Source organism: Triticum aestivum, chromosome 4D (assembly GCF_018294505.1).
Source record: "Triticum aestivum cultivar Chinese Spring chromosome 4D, IWGSC CS RefSeq v2.1, whole genome shotgun sequence".
NCBI classification, from domain to species: Eukaryota; Viridiplantae; Streptophyta; class Magnoliopsida; order Poales; family Poaceae; genus Triticum; species Triticum aestivum.
The window spans coordinates 9529607-9554310 of record NC_057805.1 but is presented as its reverse complement, the minus strand read 5'-3'; the positions used below and the strand labels follow the sequence as shown (position 1 = coordinate 9554310).

Here is a 24704-nt window from a genome sequence, read left to right as displayed (position 1 = left end):
TCAGGTCAGAGGATTTACCATTCCGGTCAGTCCATGACTCTGTTTTCAAAATTGGGGTACAGAAATAAGCCACATACATGACTCTCTTTTCAAAATTGGGGTACAGAAATAAGCCACATAAGGGTGAGCGAGTACATCTTCGCCTACAGGAGGGCGGTTTCGAAGCTTCTACCGCGGAGCAGAGCACACACGCTTAGCCGCCGCCACCACCCTCGGAGAAACTCAATGGAGCAACAACGGAAACTTCTATCGACGAACGGATCACGACAGAAGGTACACAAACTGAAGGAGCAATGCCCATCCAGATAGATGACCAACATCGTGGTCCTCTTTCGCTGCACGCAGGAAAGGAAACGTCCACTTCCACTACACCTAGGGTTTACTGCGGCATTCTGCGATAGCGCCATTGACAGGCAAACCAGAGTCCATAGTGCTCTGTTACTCAGTACGGTACCAAAAAGAAGATGAGTGTGTTTCCTGGCACTAGGATAAATATTTACACGAAACGGGGCAGGGCGATCCACGGTTTTCCTCTAATCGGATGGCTTGGAGCCTTTTCTAGCCAAGTGATCCTTCTTCATTTCCTCGACCGCCTCCCTGCAAACATGAGCCAAGTTAAGTTCGTTCCCTGATTGGCGCCCGGTTTAGACCAGTCTGCAAGTGTGCATCAACAAACAACCCTCCCCGCCCCCCACCACCCAAACACCCCAAAAAAAATCCCATCAGTGGGGAGATTCTTGGAAAATAGCTTACATGAAAACTTCCTCCATCTCGGCGTTTCCAGGGTCCAGCTGCAGTCCAGCCATGAATGCATCACAAGCTCCTTTGTAGTCCTACCAATGGGAGGTTCGGCAGATTATAGTCTGTATACAGGGAGATGCCATGCAACCAAGTGCAAGGTGAGTAATCTGTGTGACTTATCTGACCTCGACCGACATGAGAGCAGCTCCTTTCCTGTAGTAACCTTTGATCCATTCCGGACGCAGTTTTATGCAAGTGTTAGCAGCGTGCAAAGCCTTATCTGCTTCAGTCATTTGCAGGTAGCAAAGGCTCCTGTTTGAGTACAGCGCCGCATCACTAGGATCCAGCTCAATCGCCTACATCAAAACAGAGAATTGAAAATGGTGAGGGACGTGTCATAAGCAAACAAGTCTTTTGAGCAAAAGAACGGAACAGCATATGTCTGTTATAACTTGCACAGGGCTACTTATGTATGCCTGACAAGAGCCAAGTTTACCAAAGTTAACAAGATAACACTGGTTCCGCAAGTCCATGCCTGTGACTATCAGCAATAACATTAGGGCTGTTCACACTTTATGATGGTTCTGAACTGAAACTGAGAACCAATATAGCGAGAGAGCTGCTGAAGCTGGTTTGAACCGTTCCCAGCAGCCATGGCTGTTGAAGGTTTCCAAACAACATAACAGGTGTCCAGACTTGACTGGAGAGTGGAGATCTTGTAATACTGTCGTGGATTCAACAATCATTGTACTTCACAGAGTTACTTGGCTTATATCTAGACATATTATACCTGGCGACGGTGTCAAATAAGTACACTCTTGATTCCATCAATGAACAGACATTTTGAAAAAGAAACCCCAATGTTTGTATAATGAGAGGATAAGGTGTACTGTAGAACTTCCATGCATATGCTGATATGCATCTTGCAAAGACCTTAGAGTAGCATAACCAATACTACATCATTCTTCAGATCACTACTAACCTCGGAGTAGAACTTTGACGCGCCATGATAGTCCTTTCTCTTAATAGCTTTCTCGGCATATGATTTCAACTGAACTTTTGTATTTTTTTCATGCTTAACCTAAATCATAGAGACAAATTAAGACAAGCAAAATATACATACAAAATGTACAATGTTCACTGAAGATTAAAGAAGTTTATTTTTGTGCCAAAAAAGACATTGTTTGACGATGAAACTTCATATAACAATGGAAGACTCATAACCAACTAGGTTGTACTGTTTGTTTAACCAAGCCGTACAGTTGTAGACAGATGATTAGAGGAGAGAGTTTGGGATGGATTTTCCACTGGGCAATGAAATGCACGTCTTTGCATCAAAATTGAAGTCTACATATAACACTCACTCATGTCCATCTCTAATTTTTCTTTGGAAAATGTTCAAATGACGAAAGATACTTTTTTGAGCCAGGAGCAAGCACTCCTGAGCTCTCTTAGTAGTTACCAAAGTTAAAAATAGCGGGCTACGGCAAAAAGTGACAGCCCCAAAATAAGCTAAATAGGAGCTAAAGCACCACTAAATGGTACTCCCTCCGTCTCATAATATAAGAACGTTTTTGTAAGCTAACACTTGCAAAAACGTCTTATATTGTGGGACAGAGGGAGTATTTACCAAGGGAGTATGTAGGAAAAGTTTGTGTCAAACTAAGAGTTCTTATCTTAGTTATATCCAACCCAGCATCAACTGCACCCAAGTATTCTAGAGTTCATGTCCAATTAGGAGTCCTAAGATGGAATGAGTGGTTTGGTTGAGATTTCTTGCATCCAAGGGATCATCTTTCTATTGTACTTGATATTTATAATATAGGGATATTAGTAAATTTCTGGAGTAAATCAGACCAAATCCTCAATTGTCAAGGACTGGAGTGAATAAGAAACAATCTTGCTCAGTGACAGATAAGATCTGAGAGGATTATCAGTCGTTTGATCAAGGGACGATACATGATTTACTTCATTCATCAGATGACTCAGGGGTAGATTTGCATGTGAGAACCGAAATAGTAGGAAATAGGTGTTACATGCTAGATATGTCCCCGATCCCCTAGATAATAGCAGTGACTAAGAAAACTGCAAGCACTAGAAGACACAATCAGGTAAAAATGCAACAAAACTCATACAAATATGTGTGATATTAGGGTCTGCACCAACCTTCGACAGGTACTGGACGCAATCAGTTAAGCCATAACGTTTTGCTATTACCAACGGAGTTTCTCTATTAGCAGAATTTACATCTGCGCCTGCCTGTAGATATGGATCATATAAAATCAGAAGTTATGGACTATGCAATGCATGTGATAGATTAATATCATAAGAAAACTATATGTATTAACATGAGGTCAAGGTGGACAGTTACCAGACCTCCACAAGCAGCTTGACACACTTCAGTGAAGTAGATTCAGGTACTCCTGAATCGGTGCCATGAAGTGCTTCAGTCAGCGGAGTACTTCCCTCTTCTGAGACCTTGTTCGGCTACATTTTTTATTACAGAAAATCTTTAGTGTAAAATACGACTTCGATATAGGCAGATATTGAATGCTTAAAAATAATAGATGGAAATTAGAACATAGAGACACACAACATGTTTCAGTTCTCATGATTCTCCTTTTATCTGGAAGTGGGATGACAGAACTATCATTAGCCATGCTAATGACAGTTTGCAATAAATATTTTATATAGATTGCTAAGCCTCAGCTGCAAAGACAGTTCTGTCAACCTAACCAGTGTTTATGACATAGTAATAGTACAAGACAGAATAACACTATGCTAATCAAATAAGAAATGCACATGTTAAAGCAGGAATCTATCCAGCTTCTGCATAGGAACAAGGGGATCCCAAGCTGTACATTTAACATAAAAATCTGCTACGACATCATGAAAGAACTGAAGATCACACAGCTAAGAAAAGTAAGCAATGGTACAGAGTAGCATGAAGTATGACCTGCGGAAAAGCCATCTGAACCGCCATTTTAGCTAAGTACTCTATATGTGATTTTGAACTAATATTAGTTAGAACTTAGAAATATAAGAGATGAAAATCTACAGCTACGATAAAAGGCTGTGAGAAGACCAAGGCTTGGAACCGCAATCCAACATACTAAATGTTGATGAATCTGCATTCTAACAAGGTAGCATATAAAGCTCAAATACAAAAACATGAAATGTACTTATTACATCTGCATGGTGCCCAACAGAACTTTCATGACACCAATCATCCCGTAGCCAGCAGCGAAATGTAGTGGTGTCAGACCAAGATAAGCTACATCAATACTAGCTCCTCTAGATAGCAACAATCGTGCTGCTTCATCACGTCCTAGACATAGTGCAGAAAAAAAAAAGAGATAATGTTACAATGAAAAATAAGCATTTCTCATACAACAATAGAAATGTATTCTTAAACATCATCAAGAACCACCACCTGCATGCCTCGGCTAGAGGCCAGGCATGAGTTAACAACGTCATGATTATTTTGCTGAAACTATTTAAGAGACACGACATGGATAGGGGTGTCATAAACAGGGGTGCGTGGAAGTTAGCTATCCAAGTGCCAGGACCATAACTAGGTTTCGAGATCTTGTAGGTTTCAACTCTAGCTTACCCCAACTTGTTTGGGATTGAAAGGCAATGTTGTTATTTTTCATTTATAAGGGATATGCCAATGCTACAGAACCGGAAAAAACAAGCACAAAATAAGAGCAAAGTATTAATCCATAGGGAGAACAAATAAGACCATACATATGTTATCGTTTTGTTATAAGGAGACACAAACACAAAATATGACCATACATGTTAGCTTTTTTTACTGGGGACCGGTCGTATTAGTTCGTAGGGAGAACAAACTGAACTGAAACTGTAAATGCCACCATCTACTATATGGCCCCCAGCTCCAAAGTCACGCGACCAAGTTCATCTAATATGCCATGAAAATGAAACAAAATAAGTAGGAATACTAGTTTGCTAATTATCAGAACCAGACTGAACATCGCCTCAGTGAGGGTTTGAAATGCAATTTGTAAGCTGTTGGATAGCACCAAAAATCAGCATGAGCTGTGCAAAATAGTCAAATCGATTTCTTATAAACTACACTTTTGGTAGAAGTGCAAGAATTCAGCGTCTAAGATAGAACAAAAACTAGAAGCCACACAAATGATCAAATTGCATTAGTGAGGAGTCGAAGACTGTTCAGGAGAACAATGAACCACTCCTTTAAATCTTGTTTGCACAGCAACCAACTCTAAAGACAGAAAGCTTAGTGTCTGCGCAGAAGAGACCATGTTTTGCAGCATGGTGAAGAGGATAATGGCCTGAATTGGCTGGCTTATTTGGATCGGCCCCCTTGTCCAGAAGGTACCTCATAACACGCATTCTTCCATCTGCTGCAGCGGCAGCCAAAGCAGTTACACCTGCCAATATAAAATCAAAAACAAGTAACTAGTGCTTAGAGTATCTGAAACTGATGCGGTGAATGAATTTACTGAAATATACACAAACTAAAAGATCGTGCACGCTAGCAACATTGCGAAATTGGGCTTAACCATAATAACATGAACAGAATCAATCAGCACAGAGAAAGCGCACGCATACCGGCTTGGCTGCCAGCATTGACATCGAAGCCCAGCTCCTCCACCATGCACCTGACGGCGTCCAGTTTCCCCAAGCGTGCCGCCGTCTGCATCGGGCCCGCGCCCACTAGACACACATCGGCGAGCCAGGCCATCCCCTCCGCGTCCCTGCCGCTCGCCAGCTCTTCAGAACAACGCCGAGAAATCTGAGGTGAGAGACATGGACGGCGGCGCTACATTGCAGAGCGAAAGGAGCAGACGCACGCGCGGACCGCCCCGTCCATTCCCCCGAAACCAAACCCTAGGCCGCATTGGAGGGAGGGGGCGGCGCGCGGACGTGCGCGGCCAGACGATTGGCGGATTGGATCGAGGGGGAGGTCGCTCACCCCTGAGGCGGGGAAGGTCGCCCTGGAAGGCCGCGTCGAAGAAGTCCATCTGCGGCGAGCCCTCGGCTGGGAGGCGTGGGTACCGCCGTACGGACGGTCGCGTCGAATGGCTCTCTCGAAGCCGAGCGCAACTCTAAAGTCTGCGCACTCCATTGCCGCCGGCGACGGGCCCTGCCGCCTCGCCGCCGCCTCGGAGAGTGGAGAGTTTGGGAGGGTTTGGGGAAGCGGAAGAAGCGGCGCCGAATATTGAAGTCGCTCAAAGGAACAAAATGCAGAGGACCACTCGTGCGGATTCTCCTAATAAAACAAAAAACAGACTTTATACTATGCAAACAGCCCGTAAAGTCGTTTTGTATTTAGGAACAAAGGGAGTACTAAGAGCATCCACAGTCGGGCGCCTAAACCTTCATGTACACTCGGACGGGCTGATTGATCAGTGACTGGTCGAAAAACACCCAGACAGGCGCCTCAAACCGGCCTCAAACGTCCGGCCTGACCGGCGCGTTTGCCACATCGAATCCGGCCTAAATTGGCCCACGCGACCTCACATATATTTGTCCCCTACCGTTCCCCGGACCAAACCCTAGCCACTCCACCACCCAAACTCCTGTCCGGCGATCTCCGGCATGACGGGCAACGGATCCTAGTCGCACACCTTCAGATCCGTCAACCCGAAGCTCATCCCACGTGGCCCCGAGGAGGAGATGACCGTCCAGCTTGCGCTCTGCCACTCCCGGGAAGAGGCCACCCGGCGGCGATGCTCGGACTCCTTCCGTCGGGTATCCACCGCGTCCGCCCAAATGGCGCATGGATCCTCCGCGAGGTGTGGCATCGCTGCCTCATCGGAGGTGGTGCGGTCCGTCTCACGTCTGAACACGGCGGCGGACACGCAACCCTTCCGTTGACGCGACGAGGCGGAGGTGAATGCACCATGGGCATCGTATGACGCAAACATGGGCGCGGCGTGCAGACCGGTCATTGACCAATAAAAAGAAAACCAACCCACCAGGGCGCTTCAAACCGACCTCAAACGCCCGGGCTGTCCGGGCACGCACAGGCGCATCCGTCATGTCAGCCCGGCCCACCACCGACCCCACGCCGTCCCCACGAAAAATCCCAATTCGTCCCCTCTCCAAACCATAGCTCTCTCGCTCTGTCCTCTCCTCTTCCCTCTCCGATTCCGATCGAATCCAGCGCGATGTCGAGCTCCGGCAGCCACTCGGGCTCCGACCTCGACGTCGACAAGGAGCTGGCCAAGGATAGTGAGGTCTTTTTTTTTCTAGTGTCATCTGATATTCCGATTGATGCCGGGCTTGTGAGTATAGAGAGGCAATGCTTCTAACTTGATCAGTGAAAACGAACTGTTGCACACAAGATCACAAACTGATAGTGTCATAGTGTGATGCATCGTACAAACGTTCTGATTTCTGAGAGCTCCAGCACATCATGAACCGTAAGATCATACATAAATTTGGTGATAGCTAGGCTGACAGATAGCTGCCAATTTTGGTGATAAAACTGAACCAAGTTACATACGGTTTGGTGATATAAAACAGAACCAAGCTGTAAACGGCGCAATTCAAAAACCAATCTCACAGCTACAGTGTACGTTTTACTAAATATTGTGTACAAAACGGGAAATTCAGTGAAATCCCATAGGGATGCAGGCGGTGGCTGGCTTAGCACAATCGCCCGCGTACGTTGTTGCAGCAGCTCAGTGGGTGTTGCGGCCGCGCCCCTTGCGTGCCTGTTTTTCTCTAGCTGGATGGCTTGAAGCATTTTCTCTTTTTCTGGCCAAGTCATCCTTTTTCATCGCCTCAACTGCCTCCCTGCAACCAGGAAACAAAACAAAACTGTTTTCAGCCCTTCAATCTAGGCATAGAATGTAATTTACCCTCACAAACACAAGCATCTCAATTCAAGAAACAACGGAGGAGTTGGAGTTTCCTTCTTATTAGAAAAGGCTGAAACATAATTTAGGAGCTTACTGGAATACTTTCTCCAACTCGGTGTTTCCAGGGTCCAGTTTCAGTCCGGCTTCGAACGCATCACATGCTTCTTTGTACTCCTAAAGATGGACAGCTAGGCAGATTATACGAGTGGAGGTGGTGACATACACACACACAAGTGCAAGTCAGGAAAACTAGCTAGGATTCTCACCTTGAGCGACATAAGAGCAGATCCTTTCCTGTAGTAACCTTTTAACCATTCAGGACGCAGTTTTATGCAGGTGTTAGCATCATGCAAAGCCTTATCTGCTTCAGTCATTTGCAGGTAGCAAAGGCTCCTGTTTGCGTACAGCGTCGCATCATTAGGGTCCAGCTCAATTGCCTGCATATCAGCAATAACATACAGGTTAACAAGACAATACTGATTCCAAGCATATCAGCAATAACATACAGGTTAACAAGACAATAATGATTCCAAGTATATCAGCAATGACAAACAGGTTTATTTAGTGATGCTTCAAGTTGGTATCAGTATGAACATGAGAACTGAGGTTTCTCAAACCTCTGGACCTATGACTGCTGAAGCTTTATTCTTTTCAAATAAGAGAGGGCTGCTGAAGCCATATTTGTTTGTACTGTTGCCAGAGCTAGTGCCTTAATGGCTGTCAAAGGTTTACAGACAACACGAATGTACAACACATCTCAAATTCGTCCGGAGTAGCAGTACAGATAGATATTTGGCTTATAGTTGGACAGATTATCAACTGAAATAATTTAAATGGTGGAAGTCCTGTCAACAATATCAAAACATATAATAAAATACTCCCTCTGTACAACATAAGTAGAAATGTATGTTTATTGCAGGAAAGGTGAAAAAAGTTTTGCGCACATGCATATTTTAAGTAGCATAAATCCAAACAAACAAATACTACTGTTTTTACTTCCCACCTTATTTTTGTTAACAACGGCAGTTATAGGAAATAACACAAAAGAGATAGATTAAACAACCATATAGCTCAGGTCAACAAGTAATGCTACAAAGATCGAGTATTCCTCGCGTGCACACTTTCTTCACATCAATACTGACCTCGCTGTAGAATGCTGACGCGCCACGGTAATTCTTCCTCTTAACAGCTATGTCACCACATAGTTTCAGCTCAGCCTTTGTACTTTTATCATCTTGCTCATCCTAAATCATGGACAATATTAGTTAAGCCACGCAAAATAAAGATGCAAAACGTACAAGGTTCATGAAGATTGAAAAGGTTAACTGAGAAAGCAGACTGACAGTACGCAGATCGATTCTCTGAACTTGACCAAGTCATGCACAGTTGAAACACAAAAATATCAACTCGCCTGTTTTTTTTTTCAGAAACAGAGAGAGAAGGAAGCGCGACATCTGAAAATATATACGCTGCAAACTGGGTCTTTAGACACTAGTGCCTCGAAGAATTAGCCTAAAAGGTGCTGCAAAACTCGCATTTGGCTTGAGACATCCATCAAAGGCCGGCCCGTTAAGCAAACATTGGACAATTTTGGGCAAGACACATGCGTTTGGGCGGAAGGGGATGGAACCAACTTCCAGCCGTGAATGGCGAAGAAGCGGACCCCAAACCAGCAGAGACGGAACCCGAAAGTGAACTGGGGGATGAAGTAAACTCACCATCCTTCTGCCTGCTCTCTGTTGCCTTGTCCGAGACGATGGTAAAAGAGAACAATCTGATCGTCTCGTTGCACACTGCTGCTGGGTTTCTGGGCTTTCGGCCTGTTATTAACGATGAGCTGGGCTTCAAAAATTAATCATCTACCCATTGCAGCCTAATCGCTATCAGGCGAAGCAAATTCGTCGGGGTGGAGACAGACTAGACTAGCACACACCGCCGAGAGTGGTGGAGTCGAGGGTCGGGTATGGTGGCGCTGGCGCGGCGATCTTCCTCTCCGATGCGGGGTGGGAGGGGGAGGAGAACGGCGGTCGCCGCAGTGGCGAGGAACGGTGGCGGCGATTTAGGTCTCGGGTCGGGTGTGGCCAGGCTGTGCGGCTTCCCTGAATCAGCAGCGATGTGCGGGATTGCAGGCCTTGGGCAGCAGCTGGGCCTTTGCGTGCAAATCAATAGCCCACCTAGGTCCGTACTTGGCCCAGGGCGCCACTATGTCTCCCAAATCTCTCTAATCTAATTAAAGACTACTTTGTCTCAAAAAATAATAGTACTTCTAACTTGATCAGAGAGTTTAGAGAGGCAATGCTTCTAACTTGATCAGTGAAAACGAACTGTTGTACACAAGGATCACAAACTGTTATTAGTGTCATAATGTGATGCATCGTGCAGACGAAATTCAAGAATCACATGGGAGAAATAGCATGGTGTTCAACAGTTATCTGTAATTGCATGCTTCTTCTATAGTTTTTTTTATACCCAACAGGTATATTTGTTCTGCTTCCATGTTTTCAGAGGTGGCCTGGTGCTGCTCCCGGTCTGCATTTTCATTGTAAATACAGTAGTTTAGCAAGATAAGTCATGCTATTCATGTTTCTTGTTTTGAAACTACCAATGACACATTCATGGCCAAAATGTTTCCTCTAACTTTATAATGATTCAATCATTCAGTACTCATCATCCTTTCATCATAACAGAACAAATAATGCAGTTCAGACGGACAAAAATAAAATGAGAACCGTTAATAACCAGAGTACTAACAAACACTTCCAAAAGTTCAAAGCAACCACTGTTGATAATACAGTTCACTGTTAAATCAACCACTTTTTGCGTCAAAGTGTGAGCACTCTGGGTAAAGCTTTTTTGCTTGATGGCCAGCCCTTATCGTCTTGTTGGAGTGGATTATGGCAAACGACTCAACCCCCGCGGTGATTCTCTTCTTCGGTGAAATCTTCTGCCTTTTAGTCCAGGCGAACCTGGTGGGCTTCTTGTCCTGGCAGTCGCCACACTCCAACTCCAACCTACTATAGAGGAACACATCCTCTAGATTGACCGCCGCCACCATAACACGTCTGACATAATTAACAACATAATCTTCAGATTCAAACCCAAAGATGACGAGTGTGACCAAACTGTGGTGTTGGAAATCAGCTGCAGCCGCGCTCCACTCTACACCCTTGTTCTCACTATACGATTCCTTTTTTCTCTTCTCCTCATCCATTTCCATTGAACACAAATCATCCCAGACCTGCATCTCAGCAATAGGACAAAGATAAAAATAAACTGTCTATAGACATATATACCTGGTAAGAAAACCATGAAAAACTAATATTAAGCACATGTGGCTAAAAGAGAACTTTAGGAAAGCACATACTGTCATGTATAGCTCCTTCAGTAAGGGTGCAGCTTCAAGAATAAACATTGTCCAGGTGAGATCATACCCTTCAGGAAGTTTAACAAGGTTCACAAACCTTAGTTGGCGGAACACAGATGCCAGATCTTGCGTTGGACATTCTGGCTGCACCCAAATAAGCAAATAATATACACATGATAAGATGAGCAGAGCAGAGAAAAAGTGAAGCCACAGCTAGGAAAGCAACAATCTTTATTACTACACTGTTCTGTGCTATACATGATAGTTCAGCTATGAAATTGACTACATCTTACATGCATACTGACCAGACTTGCCTAACAGAAGCACAAACACAAATGGACACTCTGCAGTTGTATCAGACACACCACCACAAGACCTGCTGTGTGCGTCATAATTCTTAGCAGCGACCATTACGACCGTGCAATGCCAAGATTGCTAGCGACAAGGATTTGAGGAGGACAAGACGGTAGCTATCGACAAGGATTCAAGAAGGACGAGATGTCACGGTAGTGGTTGTAATATTAGTCGAGACGAATCTGAAAAAATTGAGTCGAGATGTGGAGATATGATGGATTTTGCAAAAAAAAATCCAGTAAATTTTTGATACAGAGAACATATCGGTGTGCATGTACTGATTGCACTTGCTTCATGGCGCAATACGTTTATCCTGCTATGAAAAATGTATTATTTTTTATTAGAGAAGGGGGGTTCCAAGGCAGAGATAGTGAGTAGAAGAAAAGTTATCTACCATAAAAGACGACAAGGTCACATGACATGCACTGATTGCATTTGCTTTATGGCGCAATATGTTTATCCTTCTATTAAAAATGTATTATTTTTTATTGGAGAAGGGGGCTTCAATGGCAGAGATAGTAGGAAGAAGAAAAGTTATCTACCATAAAAAAAGTCACATGACATGCACGACGATCCTAATGTTACATGTTAGACATGTTTTTAAAGGAAAGGGGTTCCAACAAAAAAAGAAATGTCTCGCTATGGCAGGAAAACGAGTAGTAAGGGGAGGGCCCGGCAGAAAAAAGAGAGTGCATCGTGTGGTGGGGGGTTTTGTGTTAAGACCACGTGTTGGTGATAACAGTCGGATAGTCTGGACAACCATATTTCTCCTCCAGAGTAATGCTACATCTACGGGAAGTTCTTTTACGGGTTCAACGGACTATCGACTGTGGACCAACAGGATTTAAGATCAGGGAAGGATGGGGCAACCCTAGCTGAAAATCAGGGGGAGAAAGATTAGTTAGAAGGAGATTTTCTAAAACTCTCGTAAGGGTCCGTGCGTCTAGGATTATTGTCTCCTTCATATATGGTATGTATTTAAGGTAGTCCAGACTATTCAGATGGATAAATTTTATGAAGACAAATTCATTCTTATGCATTGTGGGCCTTCTACTAGTCATTGTAAATACAGTAGTTTAGCTAGATAAGTCATGCTATTCATGTTTCTTGTTTTGAAACTACCAATGACACATTCATGGCCAAAATGTTTCCTCTAACTTTATAAGAATTCAATCATCCAGTACTCCTCATCCTTTCATCATAACAAAACAGATAATGCAGTTCAGACGGACAAAAATAAAATGAGAACTGTTAATAACCAAAGTACTAACAAACACTTCCAAAAGTTCAAAGCAACCACTGTTGATAATACAGTTCACTGTTAAATCAACCACTTTTTGCGTCAAAGTGTGAGCACTCTGGGTAAAGCTTTTTTGCTTGATGGCCAGCCCTTATCGTCTTGTTGGAGTGGATTATGGCAAACGACTCAACCCCCGCGGCGATTCTCTTCTTCAGTGAAATCTTCTGCCTTTTAGTCCAAGCGAACCTGGTGGGCTTCTTGTCCTGGCAGTCGCCACACTCCAACTCCAACCTACTATAGAGGAACACATCCTCTAGATTGACCGCCGCCACCATAACACGTCTGACATAATTAACAGCATAATCTTCAGATTCAAACCCAAAGATGACGAGTGTGACCAAACTGTGGTGTTGGAAATCAGCTGCAGCCGCGCTCCACTCTACACCCTTGTTCTCACTATACGATTCCTTTTTTCTCTTCTCCTCATCCATTTCCATTGAACACAAATCATCCCAGACCTGCATCTCAGCAATAGGACAAAGATAAAAATAAACTGTCTTTAGACATATATACCTGGTAAGAAAACCATGAAAAACTAATATTAAGCACATGTGGCTAAAAGAGAACTTTAGGAAAGCACATACTGTCATGTATAGCTCCTTCAATAAGGGTGCAGCTTCAAGAATAAACATTGTCCAGGTGAGATCATACCCTTCAGGAAGTTTAACAAGGTTCACAAACCTTAGTTGGCGGAACACGGATGCCAGATCTTGCGTTGGACATTCTGGCTGCACCCAAATCTGCAAATAATATACACATGATAAGATGAGCAGAGCAGAGAAAAAGTGAAGCCACAGCTAGGAAAGCAACAATCTTTATTACTACACTGTTCTTTGCTATACATGATAGTTCAGCTATGAAATTAACTACATCTGTGACGCCCCCGATTTGACCGTACACTAATCATGCACGCAAATGTGTACGATCAAGATCAGGGACTCACGGGAAGATATCACAACACAACTCTAAAACAAAAATAAGTCATACAAGCATTATAATACAAGCCAGGGGCCTCGAGGGCTCGAATACAAGTGCTCGATCACAGACGAGTCAGCGGAAGCAACAATATCTGAGTACAGACATAAGTTAAACAAGTTTGCCTTAAGAAGGCTAGCACAAAGTAGCAACGATCGAAAAGGCAAGGCCTCCTGCCCGGGACCTCCTAACTACTCCTCGAAGCCGAACTCCATGTAGAATCATCCTCGGGATCTCTAGCTCCTGGACTCCAGCATCTGGTTGCGACAATCAGGTATAGAAAGGGGAAAAGAGGGAGAAAAGCAACCGTGAGTACTCATCCAAAGTACTCGCAAGCAAGGAGCTACACTACATATGCATGTGTATATGTGTAAAGGGCCATATCAGTGGACTGAACTGCAGAATGCCAGAATAAGAGGGGGATAGCTAATCCTGTCGAAGACTACGCTTCTGGCAGCCTCCATCTTGCAGCATGTAGAAGAGAGAAGATTGAAGTCCTCCAAGTAGCATCACATAGCATAATCCTACCCGGCGATCCCCTCCTCGTCGCCCTGTTAGAGAGCGATCACCGGGTTGTATCTGGCACTTGGAAGGGTGTATTTTATTCAGTATCCAGTTCTAGTTGTCATAAGGTCAAGGTACAACTCCGGGTCGTCCTTTTAGCGAGGGACACGACTATTCGAATAGATAAACTTCCTTGCAGGGGTGCACCACATAACCCAACACGCTCGATCCTATTTGGCCGGACACACTTTTCTGGGTCATGCCCGGCCTCGCAAGATCAACGCGTCGCAGCCCCACCTAAGCACAACAGAGCGGTCAGCACGCCGGTCTAATCCTAAGCGCGCAGGGGTCTGGGCCCATCGCCCTATGCACACCTGCACGTTGCGTACGCAGCCGGAAGCAGACCTAGCCTAGTGGCGTTCCAGTCCAATCCGGCGCGCGCCACTCAGTCGCTGACGTCAAGAAGGCTTCGGCTGATACCACGACGCCGGGATACCCATAACTACTCCCGCGTAGATGGCTAGTGCGTATAGACCAAATGGCCAGACTCAGATCAAATACCAAGATCTCGTTAAGCGTGTTAAGTATCCGCGAACGCCGACCAGGGCCAGGCCCACCTCTCACCTAGGCGGTCTCAACCTGCCCTGTCGCTCCGCCACAAAGATCCACTTGCGGGTACTCCTACGAGCCGACCCGACTTTAGCCACCACACGTGTCATGTATATAGTATATAAGTATATACCCGTGATCACCGCCCAAGTGATCACGGCCCGATAGTATAGCACAGCAGACGGACAAGAATGTAGGGCCACTGATGGAAAACTAGCATCCCTATACTAAGCATGTAGGATTGCAGGTAAAGGTAACAACAGTAGTAGCAAGGATAGGCTATGCATCAGGATAGGATATCGGAAAGCAGTAACATGCTACACTACTCTAATGCAAGCAGTATAGAGAAGAATAGGCGATATCTGGTGATCAAGGGGGGGGGGGCTTGCCTGGTTGCTCTGGCAAGTAGGAGGGGTCGTCAACTCCGTAGTCGAACTGGGCAGCAGCAGTGTCGGTCTCGTAGTCTACCGGAGAGAAGAGGGGGAGGAAACAGTAAATATAATGCAAACATAAGCATGACGATGCGTGACATGACAATGAGCAGTGCTAGGGGGTGTCCTAACGCAATAGTAGGTGGTACCGGCGAAGGGGGGAACATCCGGGAAAGTATTCCCGATGTTTCGCGTTTTCGGACAGACGGACCGGAGGGGGCAAGTTGCAAGTTCGATAGGTTAGGGAGGTGTGGTGGATGAACGGACTGCGTATCCGGATTCGTCTCGTCATTCTGAGCAACTTTCATGTTGAAAATATTTTAATCCGAGTTACGGATTAAAAGATATGATTTTCTAAAGATTTTATTAATTTCTGGAATTTAATTAATTATTTAATTTAATTCGAAATTTGGATTTATGACATTAGCATGATGTCATGCTGACATCAGCAGTCAACATTGACCGTTGACCTGGTCAACCTGACAGATGGGTCCCACCTGTCAGGGACTGTTTAGCTAATTAACAGTGATTAATTAGGTTAACTAGTTATTAGGTTAATTAAGTTTAACTTAACAGGATTAATTAAGTTAATTAATTATCTTAATTAATTATCTTTATTATTTATTTATTTATTATTATTTTAATTATTTATTTTTATTAATTTAATTTATTATTTTTATTATTTATTATTAATATTTAAAGTTTTAAAACATTTTCTAAATTGTTTTAATTCGAAATTAAATGTTAAATTGCTACGGGTACACAGAGAGTGTACCCAGCTATTTGTATGTGAGGATGACAGTGGGTCCCAGTTGACTGCTCAGTCAGCAGTTGACTGGTCCCTGTTGACTGGTCAAAGTGGGCCACGGGGTCCCACCTACCATTGACTGGGCTAGTCCTAGTCAGTAGTTTGACTGGTCAAAGGGCCCAGTGGGGCCCGAGTGTCATTGAGTGATTTGTTTAACAGACTTTTAAACAAAACCGATGAGATTAATTAGGACTGTGGGGTCCGATGTCAGTGGCTGTTAGGGATTTGGTTAGGGGGGTTAATGACGTCCACGTCATCGTGGTTAACGCCGGCGAGGAGTTACAGTGCGCCGGCGACGGCAGCAACGCGGGAACCCGCCGAGGCTTGCGCTACGGGCGTCGGTTCGATGCGCGAAGGGGACCGATGGGTAGCTAGGGGTCGACCACGTCGACCGGTGGTCCCGGGGCGGCCGGACTTGGCCGGCGTCGACGGCGGAGTCGACATCCGCGGCGGCACGGGCGGCTACCGGAACAGGCGCGGTGGGGCGATGCGAGGCGGGCAGCGGGCGGGTACGGCGCGGGGAAGGGAGAAGGGACTGGAGGCCGGAGGTGGCCTCACCGGCGTTGGAGAGAAGCGGGGCGGCGAGGCTCGGGGGCGACCGTTGTGGAGGAGGATGGGGACGAGGCGTCGTCGCCGTGTCGGGGAGGCGGACGCAGTCCGGCGGGGAGGAGGACGGGGACGCGGCGACGGCGGGGCAGCGTCAGGCGAGGTCAGCTCCGGGCGGCGGCGGTCCGGTGATGGGGCCACGGGTGGTGGCTCGTGCCGGGGTTGTCGAGGCCGACGCGGGGAGGCGAGGTGGCGGAGGTCGTCGCCGGCGGGCGGCTCATCCACGGCCGCCGGGTCGCCGGATGGTGCGGGGCTCGAGAGCGGGTGCTCCAGAGCCCAGGGTGGCGGCGATGGTGTGTGTGTGTGTCGCGTGCGTGCGGGAGGGGGGGCGGCGCCAGGAGGGAGACGAGGGAGTGGGGAAGTGGGGGGTTACGGCTAGGGTTTACTGGTGGGGGGCCTAGTAGGCCAGGGGCGCGGGGGGGTTGGGCCGGCAGGCCGCTCGGCCACACGGCCAACTGGGCCAAGGCCCAGTCAGGGGGGGCAGTTGTTTTTCCTTTTCTTTTTTTGTTTGTTTTAGTTTTAGTTCTTTTTCCTTTTCTGTTTTATTTTAGTTACACTTTATTCTTAGTTCAGTAAAACATGACAATAGCTCCAAATTAGTGTTCCAAAACAACCCACTACCCTAAAAAGTTTTACCTCAAGATAAAATAGTTTATGATTTTATAAAATATCAAAGGCATTTATTTAATAGTTTTACCTACTGTTTTAATCATTTAAGTGCATTTAAACTTTCTATAAAAATGTTGTTTCTTCACCATAACTACCTACACAATATTTGTCACGATCCGAACATTTTAGTTTTAACATCTGAAATCTTTTGTTGTTTGCTTTTATTTAAATTTTGAATTTGTTTCGGTTCTGAACCATCGAGAGTTTATCAACAGTAACGGGGTGACGTGGCATCGTTAACGAGGGATTACTGTAGCTTAATTATCCGGGCGTCACAATTCTCCTCCACTACAAGAAAGCTCGTCCCGAGATTTAGGAGGTGGGTAAGGGGGAAAGTTCTGGTTACGAAATTATAACGGATCTTCTCGAAGAAGTTAATCCCTTTCATTGATGTCTTCAATTCTTTATTCCTATGCATCATGATGATGTTGTCGTCCTTTCTTCGGGGAACTCCATCGTACTTACGAATAGGTAAGGGGCAGCTCTTCAACGATAGGATGTTATAAGGGAAAATCATCTGGGGGGTTATCCCAAGAATGAACATATGAGTATCTCTCGAGTTGAACAAATGAAACATATCGAGAGCAGAGTAGGACAGTGCAATAAGAAGTTTTGAGCGGATAGGCAATCGTTCATTGCCTGAAACAGAGTGAAAAGGGGTTCAGAGCAACGGGAATAAGTATTGTGTCCGATACCAGAATTGATCACTTGGGACGGTGGCCCGTGAATTACATACGAGGCCACGCGCGATGAATAAATTTGGGAACAGGGGGTGCACAGGAGAGTCAGGTTTCGATCCTGTGGAACTGTGGGTTATGGGCCCACCATGTGGGTTAAAATAGGAAGGGCGGTGATATCTTGCACGATCATGATAGCAAGGCATGTCAGAGGGTAGCCTGTCAGTTATATGTCAGCAACATCGTCGGTACCAAGGGCGAGGGACGAAGAGAACCATTTTCCTGCTCGTTGAAACGAGGCGGACCATTAGGCAAAGTTCTCGTCCATCGGTGGTTACCGAAATGTCACCAACAATAATAACAGGGTCTTACTGACAGAGTTGTACACCGAGGTGTTTACATAAGCAGGAGAATATTACTGCTTAGATCATATAGTTCACTAGAAAGGTTAAACCACACAATGGAAAGGAAAATATGATTATCAGATTAAACAGAAGAATGGAAAGGAAAATGTGTTTAAACACATATTTCAAGGTTATATCCTTCCCAAGGACAAGCTGAGTATGATATTCATGACAGGATATAATGTAGAAAACTCTTTAGGTAGGGGAGAGAAATTTCATGGCATTACCCATACAACGGTGTTTGGATAATTGAGCAGGAAACATTTAGCATTGGGCTTCAAATGTTCCTGTTGAAAATCGGAGTACCATAGACATGCTTCGAGATAGCATTGACATGGTCAACAGGTGAAGATCAGACTTTGGAAACAAAAAGGATCCATCAGGAACAACTTATAGAATAAGTCTTACAATTTCCTCATTGAACAACAGCTAACCTTGCTAAAAGGGAAAACTTATAGCAATAGGTCCTCCCGCCAGGTGTGCTGGGTATCATCACCTTACCGGTGTTGGGAATCGTAGCATACTTTTAAAATTTTCCTACGTTCACCAAGATGCATCTATGGAGTGTACTAGCAACGAGGGGAAGGGAGTGCATCTACATACCCTTGTAGATCGCGAGCGGAAGCGTTCCAATGAACGTGGATGACGGAGTCGTACTCGCCGTGATCCAAATCACCGATGACCGAGTGCCGAACGGACGGCACCTCCGCGTTCAACACACGTACGGTGCAGCGACGTCTCCTCCTTCTTGATCCAGCAAGGGGGAAGGAGAGGTTGATGGAGATCCAGCAGCACGACGGCGTGGTGGTGGATGTAGCGGGTCTCGTGCAGGGCTTCGCCGAGCTACTACGAGAGAGAGAGAGGTGTTGCAGGGGAGGAGGGAGGCGCCCAAGGCTGTTGTTTTCTGCCCTCCCTTCCCCCCTTTATATAGGCCCCTGGGGGGGCGCCGGCCCCAAGAGATGAGATCTCAAGGGGGGCGGCGGCCACAAGGGGGGGAAGGGGTTGCCTTGCCCCCCAAGGCAAGGGGGAACTCCCCCCTAGGGTTCCCAACCCTAGGCGCATGGGGGGAGGCCCAAGGGGGGCGCCCCAGCCCACTAGGGGCTGGTTCCCTTCCACTTTCAGCCCACGGGGCCCTCCGGGACAGGTGGCCCCACCCGGTGGACCCCCGGGACCCTTCCGGTGGTCCCGGTACAATACCGATAACCCCCGAAACTTTCCCGGTGGCCGAAACTGGACTTCCTATATATAATTCTTCACCTCCGGACCATTCCGGAACCTCTCGTGACGTCCGGGATCTCATCCGGGACTCCGAACAACTTTCGGGTTTCCGCATACATATATCTCTACAACCCTAGCGTCACCGGACCTTAAGTGTGTAGACCCTACGGGTTCGGGAGGCATGCAGACATGACCGAGACGCCTCTCCGGTCAATAACCAACAGCGGGATCTGGATACCCATGTTGGCTCCCACATGTTCCACGATGATCTCATCGGATGAACCACGGTGTCGAGGATTCAATCAATCCGTATGCAATTCCCTTTGTCAATCGGTATGTTACTTGCCCGAGATTCGATCGTCGGTATCCCAATACCTTGTTCAATCTCGTTACCGGCAAGTCTCTTTACTCGTACCGCAATGCATGATCCCGTGACTAACGCCTTAGTCACATTGAGCTCATTGTGATGATGCATTACCGAGTGGGCCCAGAGATACCTCTCCGTCACACGGAGTGACAAATCCCAGTCTCGATCCGTGCCAACCCAACAGACACTTTCGGAGATACCCGTAGTGCACCTTTATAGTCACCCAATTACGTTGTGACGTTTGGCACACCCAAAGCACTCCTACGGTATCCGGGAGTTGCACGATCTCATGGTCTAAGGAAAAGATACTTGACATTGGAAAGCTCTAGCAAACGAAACTACACGATCTTTTATGCTATGCTTAGGATTGGGTCTTGTCCATCACATCATTCTCCTAATGATGTGATCCCGTTATCAATGACATCCAATGTCCATAGCCAGGAAACCATGACTATCTGTTGATCAACGAGCTAGTCAACTAGAGGCTTACTAGGGACACTTTGTGGTCTATGTATTCACACATGTATTACGATTTCCGGACAATACAATTATAGCATGAATAATAGACTATTATCATGAACAAAGAAATATAATAATAACCATTTATTATTGCCTCTAGGGCATATTTCCAACAGTCTCCCACTTGCACTAGAGTCAATAATCTAGTTACATTGTGATGAATCGAACACCCATTGCGTCCTGGTGTTGATCATGTTTTGCTCTAGGGAGAGGTTTAGTCAACGGATCTGCTACATTCAGGTCCGTATGTACTTTACAAATATCTATGTCTCCATTTTGAACACTTTCACGAATGGAGTTGAAGCGACGCTTGATGTGCCTGGTCTTCCTGTGAAACCTGGGCTCCTTCGCAAGGGCAATAGCTCCAGTGTTGTCACAGAAGAGAGTCATTGGGCCCGACGCATTGGGAATCACCCCTAGGTCGGTAATGAACTCCTTCATCCAGACTGCTTCCTGTGCTGCCTCTGAGGCTGCCATGTACTCCGCTTCACATGTAGATCCCGCCACGACGCTTTGCTTGCAACTGCACCAGCTTACTGCTCCTCTATTCAAAATATACACGTATCCGGTCTGAGACTTCGAGTCATCCAGATCTGTGTCGAAGCTAGCGTCGACGTAACCCTTTACGACGAGCTCTTCGTCACCTCCATAAACGAGAAACATATCCTTAGTCCTCTTCAGGTACTTCAGGATATTCTTGACCGCTGTCCAGTGTTCCTTGCCGGGATTACTTTGGTACCTTCCTACCAAACTTACGGCAAGGTTTATATCAGGTCTGGTACACAGCATGGCATACATAATAGACCCTATGGCCGAGGCATAGGGGATGACACTCATCTGTTCTATATCTTCTGCCGTGGTCGGGCATTGAGCCGTGCTCAATTGCACACCTTGCAATACAGGCAAGAACCCCTTCTTGGACTGATCCATACTGAACTTCTTCAATATCTTGTCAAGGTATGTACTCTGTGAAAGACCAATGAGGCGTCTTGATCTATCTCTATAGATCTTGATGCCTAATATATAAGCAGCTTCTCCAAGGTCCTTCATTGAAAAACACTTATTCAAATAGGCCTTTATACTTTCCAAGAATTCTATATCATTTCCCATCAATAGTATGTCATCCACATATAATATGAGAAATGCTACAGAGCTCCCACTCACTTTCTTGTAAACACAGGCTTCTCCATAAGTCTGTGTAAACCCAAACGCTTTGATCATCTCATCAAAGCGAATGTTCCAACTCCGAGATGCTTGCACCAGCCCATAGATTGAGCGTTGGAGCTTGCATACTTTGTTAGCATTCTTAGGATCGACAAAACCTTCCGGCTGCATCATATACAACTCTTCCTTAAGGAAGCCGTTAAGGAATGCCGTTTTGACGTCCATCTGCCATATCTCATAATCATAGTATGCGGCAATTGCTAACATGATTCGGACGGACTTCAGCTTCGCTACGGGTGAGAAAGTCTCATCGTAGTCAACCCCTTGAACTTGTCGATAACCCTTAGCGACAAGTCGAGCTTTGTAGATGGTCACATTACCATCTGCGTCCGTCTTCTTCTTAAAGATCCATTTGTTTTCTATGGCTCGCCGCTCATCGGGCAAGTCAGTCAAAGTCCATACTTTGTTTTCATACATGGATTCTATCTCGGATTTCATGGCTTCTAGCCATTTGTCGGAATCCGGGCCCGCCATCGCTTCTTCATAGTTCGAAGGTTCACCGTTGTCTAACAACATGATTTCCAGGACAGGGTTGCCGTACCACTCTGGTGCGGAACGTGTCCTTGTGGACCTACGAAGTTCAGCAACTTGATCTGAAGCTTCATGATCATCATCATTAACTTCCTCCCCAGTTGGTGTAGGCACCACAGGAACATTTTCCCGCGCTGCGCTACTTTCCGGTTCGGAAGGGGTGACTATCACCTCATCAAGTTCCACTTTCCTCCCACTCAATTCTTTCGAGAGAAACTCCTTCTCTAGAAAGGACCCGTTCTTGGCAACGAAGATCTTGCCTTCGGATCTGAGGTAGAAGGTATACCCAATAGTTTCCTTAGGGTACCCTATGAAGACGCATTTTTCCGATTTGGGTTCGAGCTTTTCAGGTTGAAGTTTCTTGACATAAGCATCGCATCCCCAAACTTTTAGAAACGACAGCTTAGGTTTCTTCCCAAACCATAATTCATACGGTGTCGTCTCAACGGATTTCGACGGAGCCCTATTTAAAGTGAATGCGGCAGTCTCTAAAGCATAACCCCAAAATGAGAGCGGTAAATCGGTAAGAGACATCATAGATCGCACCATATCCAATAGAGTGCGATTACGACGTTCGGACACACCATTTCTCTGAGGTGTTCCAGGCGGCGTGAGTTGTGAAACTATTCCACATTTCCTTAAGTGTGTACCAAATTCGTGACTTAAATATTCTCCACCACGATCTGATCGTAAGAATTTTATTTTCCTGTCACGTTGATTCTCAACCTCACTCTGAAATTCCTTGAACTTTTCAAAGGTTTCAGACTTGTGTTTCATTAGGTAGACATACCCATATCTACTTAAATCATCAGTGAGAGTGAGAACATAACGATATCCTCCGCGAGCCTCAACACTCATTGGACCACACACATCGGTATGTATGATTTCCAATAAGTTGGTTGCTCGCTCCATTGTTCCGGAGAACGGAGTCTTGGTCATCTTACCCATGAGGCATGGTTCGCACGTGTCAAATGATTCGTAATCAAGAGACTCCAAAAGTCCATCTGCATGGAGCTTCTTCATGCGCTTGACACCAATGTGACCAAGGCGGCAGTGCCACAAGTATGTGGGACTATCGTTATCAACTTTACATCTTTTGGTATTCACACTATGAACATGTGTAACATCACGTTCGAGATTCATCAAAAATAAACCATTGACCAGCGGGGCATGACCATAAAACATATCTCTCAAATAAATAGAACAACCATTATTCTCAGATTTAAATGAGTAGCCATCTCGAATTAAACGAGATCCAGATACAATGTTCATGCTCAAAGCTGGCACTAAATAACAATTATTGAGGTTTAAAACTAATCCCGTGGGTAGATGCAGAGGTAGCGTGCCAACGGCGATCACATCGACCTTGGAACCATTCCCGACGCGCATCGTCACCTCGTCCTTTGCCAGTCTCCGTTTATTCCGTAGTTCCTGTTTTGAGTTACAAATATGAGCAACCGCACCGGTATCAAATACCCAGGAGCTACTACGAGTACTGGTAAGGTACACATCAATTACTAGTATATCACATATACCTTGGGTGTTGCCGGCCTTCTTCTTGTCTGCTAAGTATTTGGGGCAGTTCCGCTTCCAGTGACCACTTCCCTTGCAATAAAAGCACTCAGTCTCGGGCTTGGGTCCATTCTTTGACTTCTTCCCGGCAACCGGCTTACCGGGCGCGGCAACTCCCTTGCCGTCCTTCTTGAAGTTCTTCTTACCCTTGCCCTTCTTGAACTTAGTGGTTTTATTCACCATCAACACTTGATGTTCTTTTCTGATCTCTACCTCAGCTGATTTCAGCATTGAATATACCTCGGGAATGGTCTTTTCCATCCCCTGCATATTGTAGTTCATCACAAAGCTCTTGTAGCTTGGTGGAAGCGACTGGAGGATTCTGTCAATGACCGCGTCATCCGGGATATTAACTCCCAGCTGAGACAAGCGGTTGTGCAACCCAGACATTCTGAGTATGTGCTCACTAACAGAACTGTTCTCCTCCATTTTACAGCTGAAGAACTTGTCGGAGACATCATATCTCTCGACCCGGGCATGAGCTTGGAAAACCAGTTTCAGCTCCTCGAACATCTCATATGCTCCATGTTTCTCAAAACGCTTTTGGAGACCCGGTTCTAAGCTGTAAAGCATGCCGCACTGAACGAGGGAGTAATCATCAGCACGCTGCTGCCAAGCGTTCATAACGTCTTGGTTCTCAGGGATTGGTGCTTCACCTAGCGGTGCTTCTAAGACATAATCTTTCTTGGCTGCTATGAGGATGATCCTCAGGTTCCGGACCCAGTCCGTATAGTTGCTGCCATCATCTTTCAGCTTGGTTTTCTCTAGGAACGCGTTGAAATTGAGGACAACGTGGGCCATTTGATCTACAATACATAGTGTAAAGATTTAGACTAAGTTCATGATAATTAAGTTCATATAATCAAATTATTTAATGAACTCCCACTCAGATAGACATCCCTCTAGTCATCTAAGTGAAACATGATCCGAATTCAACTAGGCCGTGTCCGATCATCACGTGAGACGGACTAGTC

The 24704-nt window shown here is 45.7% G+C and overlaps 1 protein-coding gene and 1 pseudogene across 1 annotated transcript; both read right to left on the bottom strand.

Moving 5' to 3' along the window:
• Nucleotides 1-10: 10 nt before the first annotated feature.
• Nucleotides 11-5973, bottom strand: LOC123095680 (ankyrin-1-like; annotated as a pseudogene).
• A 1107-nt stretch (nt 5974-7080) lies between these two features.
• Nucleotides 7081-9697, bottom strand: LOC123099380 (protein STIP1 homolog). The gene is made up of 6 exons (XM_044521551.1): nt 9532-9697; nt 9317-9418; nt 8741-8842; nt 7865-8035; nt 7693-7772; nt 7081-7533 (listed from the first exon to the last, which is right to left on the bottom strand). Exons 2-6 carry the CDS (start codon nt 9317-9319, stop codon nt 7419-7421), a joined length of 471 nt encoding a protein of 156 aa, XP_044377486.1. The 5' UTR covers nt 9320-9418; nt 9532-9697; the 3' UTR covers nt 7081-7418.
• Between the last annotated feature and the right edge of the window lie 15007 nt (nt 9698-24704).

Bases quoted from the DNA above. Each gene is read 5' to 3' on its own strand.
- LOC123099380 (XM_044521551.1), bottom strand. The intron at 8,036-8,740 runs GTCAGTATTGAT...GCTGATATGCAG, and splicing joins CGTCAGCATTCTACAGCGAG to GCAATTGAGCTGGACCCTAA. The intron at 7,773-7,864 runs GTGAGAATCCTA...GTCCATCTTTAG, and splicing joins CTGCTCTTATGTCGCTCAAG to GAGTACAAAGAAGCATGTGA.